The sequence below is a fragment of the Ursus maritimus genome, unplaced genomic scaffold, assembly GCF_017311325.1.
Source record: "Ursus maritimus isolate PB19 unplaced genomic scaffold, ASM1731132v1 scaffold_1, whole genome shotgun sequence".
NCBI classification, from domain to species: Eukaryota; Metazoa; Chordata; class Mammalia; order Carnivora; family Ursidae; genus Ursus; species Ursus maritimus.
Window position 1 is genome coordinate 63,638,878 of NW_024423343.1, and position 14,124 is coordinate 63,653,001.

The following is a 14,124-nucleotide window of genomic DNA, read 5'->3' on the forward strand; positions in this document are numbered from 1 at the left end:
TGTTACCTGAAAGGCAGCAGAAAAATCATAGAAGTGTGAGAGTTACATCAGATGAGTTGTGTTTTCACTGAAGATGAACGCCAAAATGATTCGTTGTTCATTGTCTCACATCCATTAATCCTTTTCAACTTCATAACTATCACTTTACTAATTTTCATCATATTCCTCATCTCTTCCTCCTCCCTCTTATGCCAGGCCTTTCCTTACTTCTGTTCCATGATCTTCATAATTCAAGATGCCAGGCTCCTTCTCTAGATCTGCCACTGCTCTTCACTAGCCTTACTTCTGCATGTCATGGCAACCTGACGTGACAGAACTCTGATTCTGCTTGGTTTTACATTATTATACTCCTTTTGGATTATACAATTAGTAAATTAGAAAATCAGGATGAGGGTATGAGAAGGATACCCTCTTTTCCATAAAATAATGTATTTTCTGTTAATTTGGTAGAAGGAACCAACTCAACTTCCCCCCCAAAATATTCTGAATTTAACCTCCTATAAAATAACTAACAGCTAATTCTAACTTTAAGAAAACAATAACAACTCACTTGTGCCTACTTCTGTCTTTTTTTGAAGAAAATGTGGACAAAACACTTGTTTTAGAGGATTTAGAAATTTTTAAGAAGTTATAAGAAGACTCATTTTTTCCTAATCAATTTTTACATTAATTATACTGATTATGCTATTATATTTTTATTAATAGGTAGTTTGTCTTGGAAGAGGTTGATGTTGGTTAGTTTTTTTGTGGGGTGGGGGCAGGGAGCACTGGTTTAACATGATGAAACCCAGTATAGACTTTATGAAATGCATCATGAGAACAAATTAATGAAACCATCCAAAAGAAATAGCCTTTACCCGGGGGGACCCATTAAAATGTTTGAGACATTCTCTGTTATGTTTACATTTAATTAATAGTCCCTTTAAAAAAGAAGGTGTGATAACATTGCTAACCAGCTAGGTTGGGAATCTCTTAGGATATGCCGTTGCATAAAAGCCAGACAGGCGGTCGAACACTCCTGCCTCAAAATAAGAGTGAGAAACTCTCTGAGGTGTGATAAATCCTGAGGGCAATATTTATCAACCTTCATCTGAGATAAAAAGTTTACTTTTCTAATTAGAATATATGGTCCCTTTTCTTACCTCAATCCTATGAATAATATTTCTCTTCAGTTTTAAGACTGACACAAATAAATCTTGAATAGTAAAATCTTACAGGGAAGCTCTCCTTTGGTAATTATACTTGAGGCAGATAGATTCTGTTCTCCACAAGATATTTGTTTTTATATTGAGATAAATTCTAAAGTCTCAAGCATTAAATTAATATAAAAAATAATTCCATCTTAAATTTTTTCACTCCTTCTGATGTTTTCTTTCACCCAGGGAGGGATGATCTCAGAGTCCATTTTTGGCCCTACCTTTTTACTATTTTCCCACATCATTTTATAAAATATTCTAACTTTATTAAATACATTTGAGATGTAAGGTAATTGTTTTAAATACAGTGAAGGTAAATTCATTCAGATCTGAGGTCATGTTAACTATAATTTAACATTGGTTAAATGAAGGCATATGTATATTTTCTGTTCACTCTGGGTTTTTTTTTCCCCCATCCAATCTTTTTGTAAATTCTAGAATTTGCAGAGATGTGACCTTTCATATCATTACTAATGCGTGGATTATTTTAGAACTATTTGGGGTGGAGGAATTTTGTCTTTTAAGTCAACTATACATGACCCATTAAACTATGTATGTAGAGTACCATGAGCATAAAGAAAGGGCATAACTGACGCAGTTTTAGCATTCCGAGAGCTTAAAAGTTTCAGAGAGAAAGGACAGGAACACATAAAATACACACAATAGCAAAAAATCAGAGATTTTGGTGGCGTGGAGGGCGGTGGGGAACATAGCTTGCTACATTTCTATAGTGCTGGAAATTAAAGTGCCAGATATACCTCATATTACCTGGATCAATAAACTAATTTATTTTAGAATCATGAAAGAAACCATAATAAGACACTACCTAAACAGTATAGGTCAAAAGAATTCTGGTTCTGTGTTTCAGGGCATACGCTCTATGATTCTCTGAAGTTATTACTTGATAGGCTCAATATTTTTAAATTAAATATCTTGTTTTATAAAAAGGAAATTATTTTTTAAAATGCCTACCTTGCAAACCTCTGAAACAAGTATCTAAAAAGTGGTCTCCTACCTTTTTACCTTCCCTCTAATTGGAAGGAAAAATTTTTTTCAGTGATTTCTTTTTATTGAAGTGTAGTTGACACAAAATGTTATATTAGCTTCAGGTGTACAACATAGTAATTCACCTAGTCTATATGTTATGCTGTGCTCACCCCAAGTGTAGCCACCATCTGTCACCACACAGTGCTCTTGTGTGTGATAACATTGACTGTATTCCCTGTGCCTTGTGACTAATTCATAAGTGGAAGCCTGTACCTCCCACTTCCCTTCGTTTTGCCCATTCCCTCATTCCCCAGCATTGGCAACCATCAGTTTGTTCTCTGTATTTATGGGTCTTTTTCTGCTTTTTGTATGTTTATTTATTCGTTTTGTTTTTTAGATTATACATGTAAGTGAAATCATATGGTATTTGTTTTTCTCTATTTCACTTAGCAGAGTACCCTCTAGATCTATCCATATTGTCACAAACGGCGAGATCTCATTTTTTTTTATGGTACAGTAAGAACCCATGGTATATATGTACCATATCTTCTTTATCCATTCGTCTATCAATGGACTCGGCTGTTGTAAATAATGCTGCAATAAACATAGGGGTGCATGTATCTTTTCAAATTGGTGTTTTCATTTTCTTTGGTAAGTACCCAGTAGTGGAATTACTGGATCATATGGTATTTATTTCTAACTTTTTGAGGAACCTCCTTACTGTTTTCTACAGAGGCTGCACCAGTTTACATCCCCACTAACAGTACACAGTAGTTCTGAAAGGAAAATCTCTAAGAGATCAATTAATTGTAGTTCCTCTTTTTTCAGTTCTTCCTCTTCTTCAAAGTAATTGTGGTTGGTTTTTTTTCAAGTCAACTTTAATTTTTGAAATTTAATTTTTGAAATTTCAGTCATTATGTTTCTGGGTCTTTCTTGGTCATGGTTCTGTTCACCAGCCCTTTATGAAACTTTTTACTCCCTGACTTTTTTTTACTGCAGCCCCTATACATCTCTCCCACTTCCACTGTGTCTCCTTCTCCTTCACAGTTTTCTCTTATTCCACCTGTCCTAGTGGTGTACAGGTGGACGTTTAACAACCAGTTCTCCAAGAAAAAGACAGTATGCGTACGTACCTCAGTTTACCATAAATTTTACTGATATAAAGGATGTGTAGTACATGATTTACCAATAATAATATAAGTAATATTCCTTATTGCACATTCTATATAGCTCATTGATTCTCACAGAATGCTTTTGTTAAATTTTATCAAAATTTTGCATTTCTAGATAATCAATGATTGCAGTTGATGAACAAGTATAGTTATAACCTGAAGGTTGGTTGGTAATTTCATTTCTGTTGATCAGTAAGGTGAAAGTGAGACAAAGAAACTATATGTCAGAACTTCACTCATTCATCAATGATGTTCGCAAATCTCAGATAATAGAATTTGAATAAGGGAAGAATATTTCCTCAAATTTTTGTGCTACTCCCAGTGTCATGGCTACAAATGTGACACTTTTACTGTTTTATATATTTTATGAACACTCCCTGCATTACTTGTTAAGTTGACTCTAGAAAATCATCAAGCCCTGATTTATAGCATTTGATAATTTTGTAGTGTAAAGATCCCCACCATAGCTTATTTCAGACTACTATGTGACTTCACCAAATGTGGAGTTGGGAAGAGATGCCAATAGTCCACTAGTATGACAAATTTTCCATGACCCAGATAGAAGACAGAAATGTACTCAAGAACATAGATTATAGTAAAATGATTAGAACAGGATATGTTTTTAGGATGTATTGTCTTTTCAAAAGTGAGTTATAGATTTAAGTTCCTATAATTTAACTTTTGATAATTGCTGCATTTAACAACAAATGCAGCAGTTTGTTGCAAAAATGCCTGACATTTTAACAATGAGTACAAGCCTATATGAGCTGGCTCCAGCATGCCATTGCATTCTGTTTCTTAATTTACTGTTCATTTACTGTTCATTTACTGAATGCTCCAAAATTGGCCCTTGTCTGTGAGAATTTTTCTTGTTCCTAAAATATGTGTGACCTCAAAAACTCTCCTTTTCTAGCCCAGGCTTTCCCCCTGAGCTTCAGATTCAGACCTCCAAATAGCTACAGGATACTTGTATTTGGAAGTCCCACCAGCATCTCAAACTCATTACCTGCCAAGTAGCTCCTGCACCTGTGTTCTTCATTTCATTGTTGACATTCATTCAGCTGTTCTGGGATCCTCCCTTTCTCTTGTATTACATATCCAAGAAGGCATTAAATCCTGCTGATTCTACCTGTCAAACATGCCTCGAATCTATTATTGCTCTAGTTCCTAACCAGAGTTGCCATGACCTATCCCTCTAGTTGAGGCTACTGAACCAGGATCCTAAATAGTTTTCTGGCTCTGAATCTTTCTACATGTCCACCCTCTTTTTCTTTCTTTTCCAGTTTATCCTCCATTCAACTGTTGGAGACATCAATTTAAATTGCATCTGCCTATATTATTCTCTGCTAACAACCCTTCATTTACTCCTCAACATCTATAGGGTATAGACCAAACTCCTTCATGTAGGGGAGAATGCTTTCCAGGATCTGACCAATTTCTCTATTTCTCACCCATGTCTCCTGTGTTCACTTTGCTTTCATCACAATTCTGAACTGCTTATAATTCCTATGCACAATACATTTTGCTCCTTCTTGGCCTGGAATTCCACCCATGCTCTTTTTGGCTGATACTTTGACTCAGTTCGGGCTCCAGCTCTTCCACAAAGCCTCTACCAGTCTTTCCTCAGCAAACAAGCCAGGTGAGGTAGACTTTTTCCATGCTACCAAAATAACCCTTTATATTTGTGATTTTAATTGCCTTATCCAGTTACAGTCATTTATCTCTATATCTATCTACCTAACCAAAACCAAAAATAAGTCCCCCAAGGAGAGGAAACTATATACACAGCTAAGTATATAAAAGACACTCAATAAATGTTTAATGGAGAAATGAATGAATAAACCTAAAAAATTGTAAATAAAATGTTCCTCAGTTTACCATAGCAGCATTTTTTTACACCTAGAGTTCCAAAGGTAGAGTTGTTTTTAACATAGACTGCTTGAAACAGTTTTACCTGCGTCTTCTAATCAAGATCTATTTCTTTAGAATATAATTGTAGAAACTTCTACCAGTTTTCTTAATATTATCTAGAATTTAATTAAGCTTTGTGAAGAGCGCTTTTTTTTCTTTAAGAGTGGAAGCATCAGAAAACTGTAGATGAGATCCACATCAAGGAAAATTAATTTATCAGCAAAGAAGGTCTTGAAAAGCATTTTGTCCTCAGATTTTAGTTTAAAGTTCATTCATTCAGTGTTTGTCATGTATCAGCACAGTAGTAGGACTGCAATAATGAAAAAAAATTTTAGTAGTTTAAACACTTAGGAAAAGATTGATGAGAAATCAAGGAAGTACAGAATGCATTTTAAGTTTGAAATAACTGACAGTTATTTTTAGTTGAATCTATTCAAGTTGTATCTATTCAAAGCTGCAGTGTAAGTGTTAGAAATTATTCAGTTGAAGGACATCACAGGGAAGGCTTTGCATAAGCATTTTATATTCTGAATATCAATATTTCATATACCTGTCTCTCCTCTCAGGTTGTGTGCGGAGGTTCCCATGCTGCCAAGTTGACATAGAGTCAGGGAAAGGAAAAATCTGGTGGAACATCAGGAAAACCTGCTACAGAATAGTTGAACACAGTTGGTTTGAAAGCTTTATTGTTCTCATGATCCTGCTCAGCAGTGGTGCTCTGGTAAGTTACATGATACCAAAAGCACTCACCCAAGTCAGTATTTTTAATCAATGAGTTGGAGGATAAAAAAATATGAAAGTTGTTTTACCTAAAAGTGATTTCTTATGATTAGTATTGGGACAAAATTTTAGTTTAGTTCAGGAAATATTTAGTAAGCACTACTACAGGCCAGGTATTATTCTTGCTTCCTTGAATGCAAAGTTGGATAAGATCCAGGTACTTTTCTCAAGGAGTGCAGGGAGCATTGGGGAGAGAGGCACAAGTGGTCACAGAACTGGGATGTGTTTGTAAGTAAAGAATATACTTGACAAAGCTCTGTGGCAATAGATGAACAATTGTCTGCTTGGATTTCAGAAAAGTAGTTGATGTTTTACAAGATCTAGAAAGATGAATAGGATTTTTCAGCCAGACAGGGTGGGCTGAGGAGCAAGTATAAGTGATAAGGAAGCATAAAACATAATGAGGTATTCGGGAAATTAGAAGTTGCCAAGTTGTAGAAAGTGACATTGGAGGAAGAACAAATAGGGAGGAGAGTGGTGGCCACAGGTCCTGTGACAAAGATAGGCAGTGTCAGCTTAGGAAGCATCTTGCAAAACAAACTGTAATTTTAGGGTGAGAATGGGACATATTTCTTATTCTTGTACATATAACAAGCACTTTTTATGAGAGTTGAAAGGGATCTGGGAAAGTTATAAACTCCCTGCGCCTTTTCTTATTTTTCTTTCCTGCTGACGCAACAGAGACGAACCTTTAGAAGCCCAGTTCCAGCTAGAGATACCGCTGGAAATTCCATTATACTAAAAACAGAATACTTAAGAACTTTGTAAATTGTCCCACAGATAGTCTTCATGGATCTGGGACTGGATTTTTATAAGAAGTTCATCTGTTGCTATTTCATGGATGCCAGTAGGATACATGAGACCTCCAAGTCAGAGACAAAGGGTTTTATTACTCATGACGTTGGAAGCAACATGAACTTCAGCATGTTTGTGTTGGTCCCGCTTGTCCCCAAGTCTCATGAGGGCATGGCACATGGATAAATGAATGGCACACACACAGTGGATTAACATCACAGCTGAAGAGCACTGAATTTAGGGAACCCTGTTCTTTTATTTTTAAAGGAGGGGAGGGGCAGAGAGGGAGAGGTAGGGAGAGAATAGAATCTTTTTTTTTTTTTAAGATTTTATTTATTTATTTGACAGAGAGAGACAGCGAGAGAGGGAACACAAGCAAGGGGAGTGTGTGAGGGAGAAGCAGGCTTCCCATAGAGCAGGGAGCCTGATGCGGGGCTTGATCCCAGGACCCCGGGATCATGACCCAAGTCAAAGGCAGACGCTTAACGGCCGAGCCACCTGGGCGCCCTTAGAGAGAGAATCTTAAGCAGGCTCTACTCCCCACATAGCGCCCAATGCAGGGCTCCATCTCACAGCCCTGAGATCATAACCTGAGCCGAAATCAAGAGTTGGCTGCTTAACCAACTGAACCACTCAGGCACCCCAGGGAACCCTGTCTTTTTAATGCAAACAGTAAGCAACCTTGCCAGAGCCACTGTCTCATCCCTCAAGATTGTGTTTGCAAAAGCAACCCTGAGAAATAACCTAAATAAAGAGCAAGTCAGGGCCTTGCGTTCTTGGCATACCCAACAAGGACATGCAGGGATGCTCAGGGCCTAGAGTGGATAGCCTCTCCTGAAACAGAAGATGAATAGGTATAATGGTACTCTTCTTATCAGGTAGAATGCAAGTAGGAATCTCAACAATGTCTACATTATCTTGCATTCCTAGTAACTATAGAAGTTTTTTCCACGTTGAGTCACCAATGTGACTGAGACTTTTAGAAAGGAGAGTAAAAAAAAAAAAAAATTGATGTTGAGAATAATCCCTTGTTCAAAATTTCTAAAAAGGAAGATGACATTTTTTGGCAAGAGGCACTCTCAAAACTAAACCCAGGGGTGCCTGAGTGGCTCAGTTGATTAAGTGTAGGTCTCTTAATTTTGGCTCAGGTCATGATCTCAGGGTCGTGAAATCAAGCCTTATGTTGGGCTCTGCACTTGGCCTGGAGCCTGCTTCAGATTCTCTCCCTCTCCCCTGGTTCCTCCCCCTGTTCAGGCACCTGTGTGTCCTCTCTCTCTGTCTGAAATAGATAAATAAATAAAATCTTTTTAAAAACCCTGAAATTCAAATGAATCATATGAGGAAGAAAAGGGAAAGGTATTTTAAGAAACTACTCTTTTTATTCAGAGATTGGCTAATTAAGTTAGATTTTTTAAATATCTGTCTATAAAACAAACAAAAGGCAACAGCTGAGTTAGTACATATTTATTATGTTTCAAGATCTGAGTGTAGTTTTTTCACTTAATCTTTAAACAATCCTGTGAAATAATGATCATTTTGCTTATTTTACCAATGAGGAATTTGGGCGGAGAGTTTAAAAAGTTGTTTAATGTCCCAAAGCTAGTAAATTACAGACCCAAAACTTAACTGAGCTCTAAAATCAAAGCCAACCATAGCTTTTCACTGATTTCTGGCTCCTCAAAAAGGAGAGCACACACCGTGTAGAAACAAATGAGTGGTAACTGAAAACCTACACCCCAATTACCACCCCAAGTGGTAACAATAAAACCTACACCCCACATTAGGTAGAGCTCACATAATGATATCCTTGCCTTCTTGCTCCCACGTCCTTGTAACTAGTCCTGGAAGTTAGCTAGGAGTCCTGCAGGCTGAATCCTGTTTCCAGCTCTGGGACTAGTCAGAACAGGGTGTCCTCAGGCAGGGTAGTTGGCTCTCAGCATCAAGACTTACTACTGGTCCTGCTCTGCACCCAGTTCCAGGAACAGCCCTCTTGTTCTGTGTGATCAAGCCCCTTTTTTATCTTTGCATTTCAAGTACTGAAGCATTGCCATAGTGTCTGTCTGCATTGCTTGCCTGTCTCCTCCATAACCTGGAGAGAGGAGGCCAGAAAATCCCGAGGGCTGGACGTTTCCCCTTGCACTTCAGTGCCACTGACATTCAGAACTTTGCCAGCTGCTAGAACCTTCTTTCATCATCTTAGTAAGTCTGCTCATTCTCTGTGTCCCAGCTTCTCTGTCTTCTTCAATATTGATACCAAAAGTTTGCAATAAGTGCCAAGGATCATTTTTAAAGTATTGATAGAAGAACTTGGAATAAGAAGAATGGACAAGCTGGTAGCTATGGATAGGTAGTATAATGTTAACCACTAAGGATACAGCTCCTTTTGTTTTCATGTTCTCCGATGAAGTGAATATTGTTTAAACTTGAAAGAGAAAATCCTAATACTCTAGACCTGGTTAGGTCAGCAATCATTTTCAATGTCTTAGGTGAGCTCAAATCATTAAGTCCATTCTAATTATTTCCCAAGGGACTAGTGGCTATGACTGCAGAATCATTGTCTGTCACTTATTAAAAGTTCTAGAAGAGTGTTAAAAGGTGCCACATTCATGGACAGAGTGCAACAGTGATTTGTAGAGCTAAAGCTTTCAATGAATGATAAAATATTGTGCAGAATTCAAAGAAAGAAACCATCTCCTGTGTTCTACAGCCCTATAAGCTACTGAATTCATTCATTCAGCAAACTCCCTTACCTCCTGCTGTGTTCTTGACACAGTTATAGGCACTGGGAATACACAAGCATATAAGAACTGAAGGAGATCTCCAAATCCTACTGGTGGGTGTGAAGGACAGTGAAGGGTGAGAAAGATATATATGACTGGACAATCTGGGAATCGTGTCTTAAATTATCAGGATTCATCCAATTTGAAGAGAGGTAAAGGGCAGTCATATGAAGTATAAATCACTGCAAGTATCAGAGATCATAGTTCTTTTAGAGGATTATAAATAATTTTATTCTTTGCACCCTTTCTCTTAACCTCTAGTGACCAGTGGCACATACTAGTAAGAAGTTTAGAACTAAGTGTTACATAGCAGCTGTAAACCAGAAGAAAGTCAGCTAACCCATAATAGTATATATCTTTCAGTATAAAATTCTCCACTAGAATTTTATTTCCTGCTTTTGTTATGAATCATAAGCTTTAAGTTGGATGAGAATTGAAATTTGAATACTATTTTCACAGGCTTTTGAAGATATATATATTGAAAAGAAAAAGACCATTAAGATTATCCTGGAGTATGCTGACAAGATATTTACTTATGTCTTCATTCTGGAAATGCTTCTAAAATGGGTAGCATATGGTTATAAAACATATTTCACCAATGCCTGGTGTTGGCTGGATTTCTTAATTGTTGATGTAAGTTGGATTTATTCTTACGAATAAGTGTTATAAGGAACCTTCGCTAATATTGTTCATTATCATATTTTAATCTTGATTGGCTTTTTGTACTTTCAGACTATAGCTTTATAGGTATTTTTGAAATATTAATATAGCCAATAGAAATATATATGTAAGGAATATTAAAAGAGAAATTCTGCAATGAATGTGAATTCTTTCCTGTACCATTCTAACATTCATAATTTACTCGTGCATATGTTTTCTGCAATCAGAGAAAATGTGATTTTATATACATGTATATATACATGATTTGAATATCATTCCTGTTGGGAAGAAGAACAAAATGAAAACTTGGTGGTGGGGGGGTGGGAATGGAAAAGGGCAGAGGCACAGATTAAAAAGATAAAACATCGATTTTTCTTTTTACAATATGAAGTTAGAAAATAAAAGGGATATATCAAGTTGTCTGATATGTTAGCTGAAAGTTATGTAAAATGGTAGAGCTAAAGTTAACTAACTCTGGGTTAAGGAGTTGTCTGATATGTTAGCTGAAAGTTATGTAAAATGGTAGAGCTAAAGTTAACTAACTCTGGGTTAAGGAGTTGGTTAGGCATGGAATTTCAAAATATTTACCTTTGTCACAGTGAGAGGGAAAACCAGAATGAATCACAACTCTTGTCTCCACCTGAAACATCTAACTTACCCTTCGTCTCTGGAGTGGCAGTGAAGCAGAAAATACGCATTGGCAATTTCAAGTAATAAATTCAGAGAAATATTCAATACTTGGATGACAGAAAATATATAAGAATGCTTCAACTTATGCATTATTTTTAACAAAGCAAAACCATTTTTTAGGAATCTTGTTGAAATAGAAAAGAAATCCTAAAATAGCTGTGAGACTAAGGCATCTGAAATAGAAATGGTGCAATATTCAAGTTTATCAATTTATTCTTATTTAGTGCATTCAATTTTACTTTATATCTTAATGATATAATTTAATAATATATCACATATAATAATTACATTATATTATTTTAAAAGGCTTTCTTAAATTAATTCTTCACCTCAATTTCCCAATCCAATTTTTCTCAGAATGATTTATTTTTTCCATCTTCTTACTAATTCTCCTAGATTTTCCAGAATCTAGGTCTTCGTGACTAGGGAAGGGACAACTTATAATCAGTTACAATTGTTAGAGATTTGTTTTCCATCTCATGTGGAATTAGAGGGCGACATGCAAATTTTTATAGTGTTAACAAGTGCTGTAACATTTAACCAGGAGTTTGCATTATCAAACTTTTCAGAAAAGATAAATATGGCATCATTCATAGATACCAAAATTACGAGTAAGCATGACTACAAATAGCCAAATCTGACTGCAAAATTAACCCAAAACTTATCATATCTACTCAAAAGTTCAATTTCTCAACTGTTATCCAAAGCTCAGTAAACTCTTCCTTTAACAGCTCAATAGATAAAAGTATTGCAAATAATAACACTTTTGTTTTCTATATCAGTGATGTGCAAAAGCAATTTTTTCAAGGTACAGCTATACATTATACCTCTTATGTTCTCTTGGACCTTCTCTGTGAGATCTCTAATTTTTGAGACCTTAATTAGTGACTCATATTGATTGTTCTTTAATTTACTTTTTATATATGTTACCTAGTTACTGACTAGAAAAATAAATGGTAAGATAGATGCTTTTGTAACATAGTATATTTAAAGAAAGGCTAACCAAAATAAACAGAAATGACAGAAGGAATGTAGGATATTTCTTTTCTTTCCTCTTAACCATTAAATATGAATGGGTCTTTTAAAAGTTATTATAAAATATTTAAAAACCTTTAAAAATATTATCACAAACAGTTATTTTCATCACTCAGTCTGTGTAATAAAAGTTTATACATAGAATTGAATTTATTTTAGGTTAAGAAAGAGATAACCATTTCATAGCAGAAATTATTTTATGTTGTATTTGAAAATCTGAACTGGTGATTCTTAATATTTAAGAGTACGTAATATATGGAACTCAGATATATAGCTTCAATTTTAAATATTATTTAGTATTTTGAGAAAAAGTAAGTATACATGTAAATACAAAAACATACATTACATATTATATATAATACATATTCTATATATAATATTTGTATTATGCAACATGGAGAGCGAAGCTGTACACAATATTCTTGCTGGTAGAGATGAAAATTTAGTGATGCAGATTTGGAGGAGGAACTGAGATTTTATTTCTCAAAAATTGAACCAGTTATCTAGAGGAGTTGTTCTCAAAGCATGATCCCTGAACCAACAGCATTGGTGAGACTTGTTGGTAATGCAGTTCTCAGGACCTACCCAAGATCTACTCAATCAGAAGCCCAGATGTTGGGACCCGGAAAACTATTGTTATGAGGCTTCCAGATGATTCTGGTGCATACTGAGGTTTCAGAACTGATCTGATTTGATATTCACAGGATGGACTTGTTGGATTTCCGCAGGCTTCTTGAATTGAAATTTATTTGCCTGAGCATTATTCATCAGTATTGGCGTATATTGTGTAGATACATATGTATGCATAGATAAATAGATGTGTGTATATCTTCTCAGTCAGAGAGTAATCTCTAGTTTTCTCAATAATATGTATCTACTATATTCAATATCATAACACCTAACAGTGGTTTGGAAATCGGGTCTGCCATTTCTGTAGGGGCTATTCCCATTATAATGGACATTAAAAAACTTTTTTTTTTCCTGATTAAGAGGAATACTTGCTATTCTAATTAAAAAGCATATTTTCTTAAGTGTACTTAATTGGAAAATAATGGACCTGAATGACGTGGGTGAATTTCAGAATGATATGAGGGAGGATTAGTTCTGCTGGATATGCAGCATAAAAAGTTAAAAAGAAACAATGTTACATGAAGAAATTTGGAAGCAACTGCATGAGAAAGAACAAAACACTTCAACACATCTTGATTCATAAATCAGTTTACTTGTCTTTGATAGCAGGAGCAGTGAACTTGGGAGCAATGAATTTTTCTACTCTGTCAATAGTTAAATATAAGGAGGTTGACTCTCAGGTATTCCTAGTCTTCCCTGGAAATTTTTAATCTTTTAGTCAGTACTTAATTCGTAATGAAGAGCTGCATTCCGGACATTGTTCTTAGACATTGCTTCCTGCTACACACACTGTAAAAACAAATGAATTTTTTAAATGGAACTTACTCAGAGACAGAATGCATTTACAGATCCAGATGTGAAGTCATTGAGGAGCTCATTGCTCTATTAACAAAATGTGTATTGATTTTATTTCTATCCATGTTCTTTCTTCTAAGATAGTTTATGAAAAGAACACAAATTTCTGTTGGATACTGGTTATGGTCATTGTGGCTGGTCTACCATGATGAAGTTCTGTATGTCTGTGTTGATTGTAAAACCCGTGAGATCATATACTCTTGTGCTCTCTTCCATATGGTTGAGATTTTCTCCCACTATTACTAAGTAAATCTTTGGTGCCAATTCTGAGAAATTGCAAGGCAGAACAGTCTTGTGGGGAATTAGCTCCATCTCAAAATCATGAGTCTTCAGAATGCTTTTGAATAAGGTTTATAGTAGGACTGAGATCTGGTCGAGTCAGTGCCACAGTCTTATGACTTAGCTTCAGAATCACACACTTTGTTATGCCCTACGTTTCATTATAATTGAAACTTTGATAGTTGCTCTAATTAAATGTATAGCATAAATGTATAACATAAGTTGCTTGAACTAAATGTATAGCATATCTAATTAAATATATCAAGCATAAGTTCAGAATTGATAAGCAAGTACATAATCATTGATGACAGAAAGTGTGAAAAGCTTGTGTGATTTTTATTCAAATATAAGAAA

At 35.5% G+C, this 14,124-nt stretch overlaps 1 protein-coding gene across 1 annotated transcript in view; it reads left to right on the plus strand.

Annotated features, from left to right (window-relative positions):
• The window catches only part of SCN9A (sodium voltage-gated channel alpha subunit 9), a 162,588-nt gene that overhangs the window by 128,990 nt on the left and 19,474 nt on the right, over positions 1–14,124 (plus strand). The window contains exons 19-20 of the mRNA XM_008687055.2: positions 5,833–5,987; positions 10,081–10,254. Of these exons, the coding sequence (XP_008685277.2) occupies positions 5,833–5,987; positions 10,081–10,254 (329 nt within the window). The remainder of the gene's footprint in view (positions 1–5,832; positions 5,988–10,080; positions 10,255–14,124) is intronic.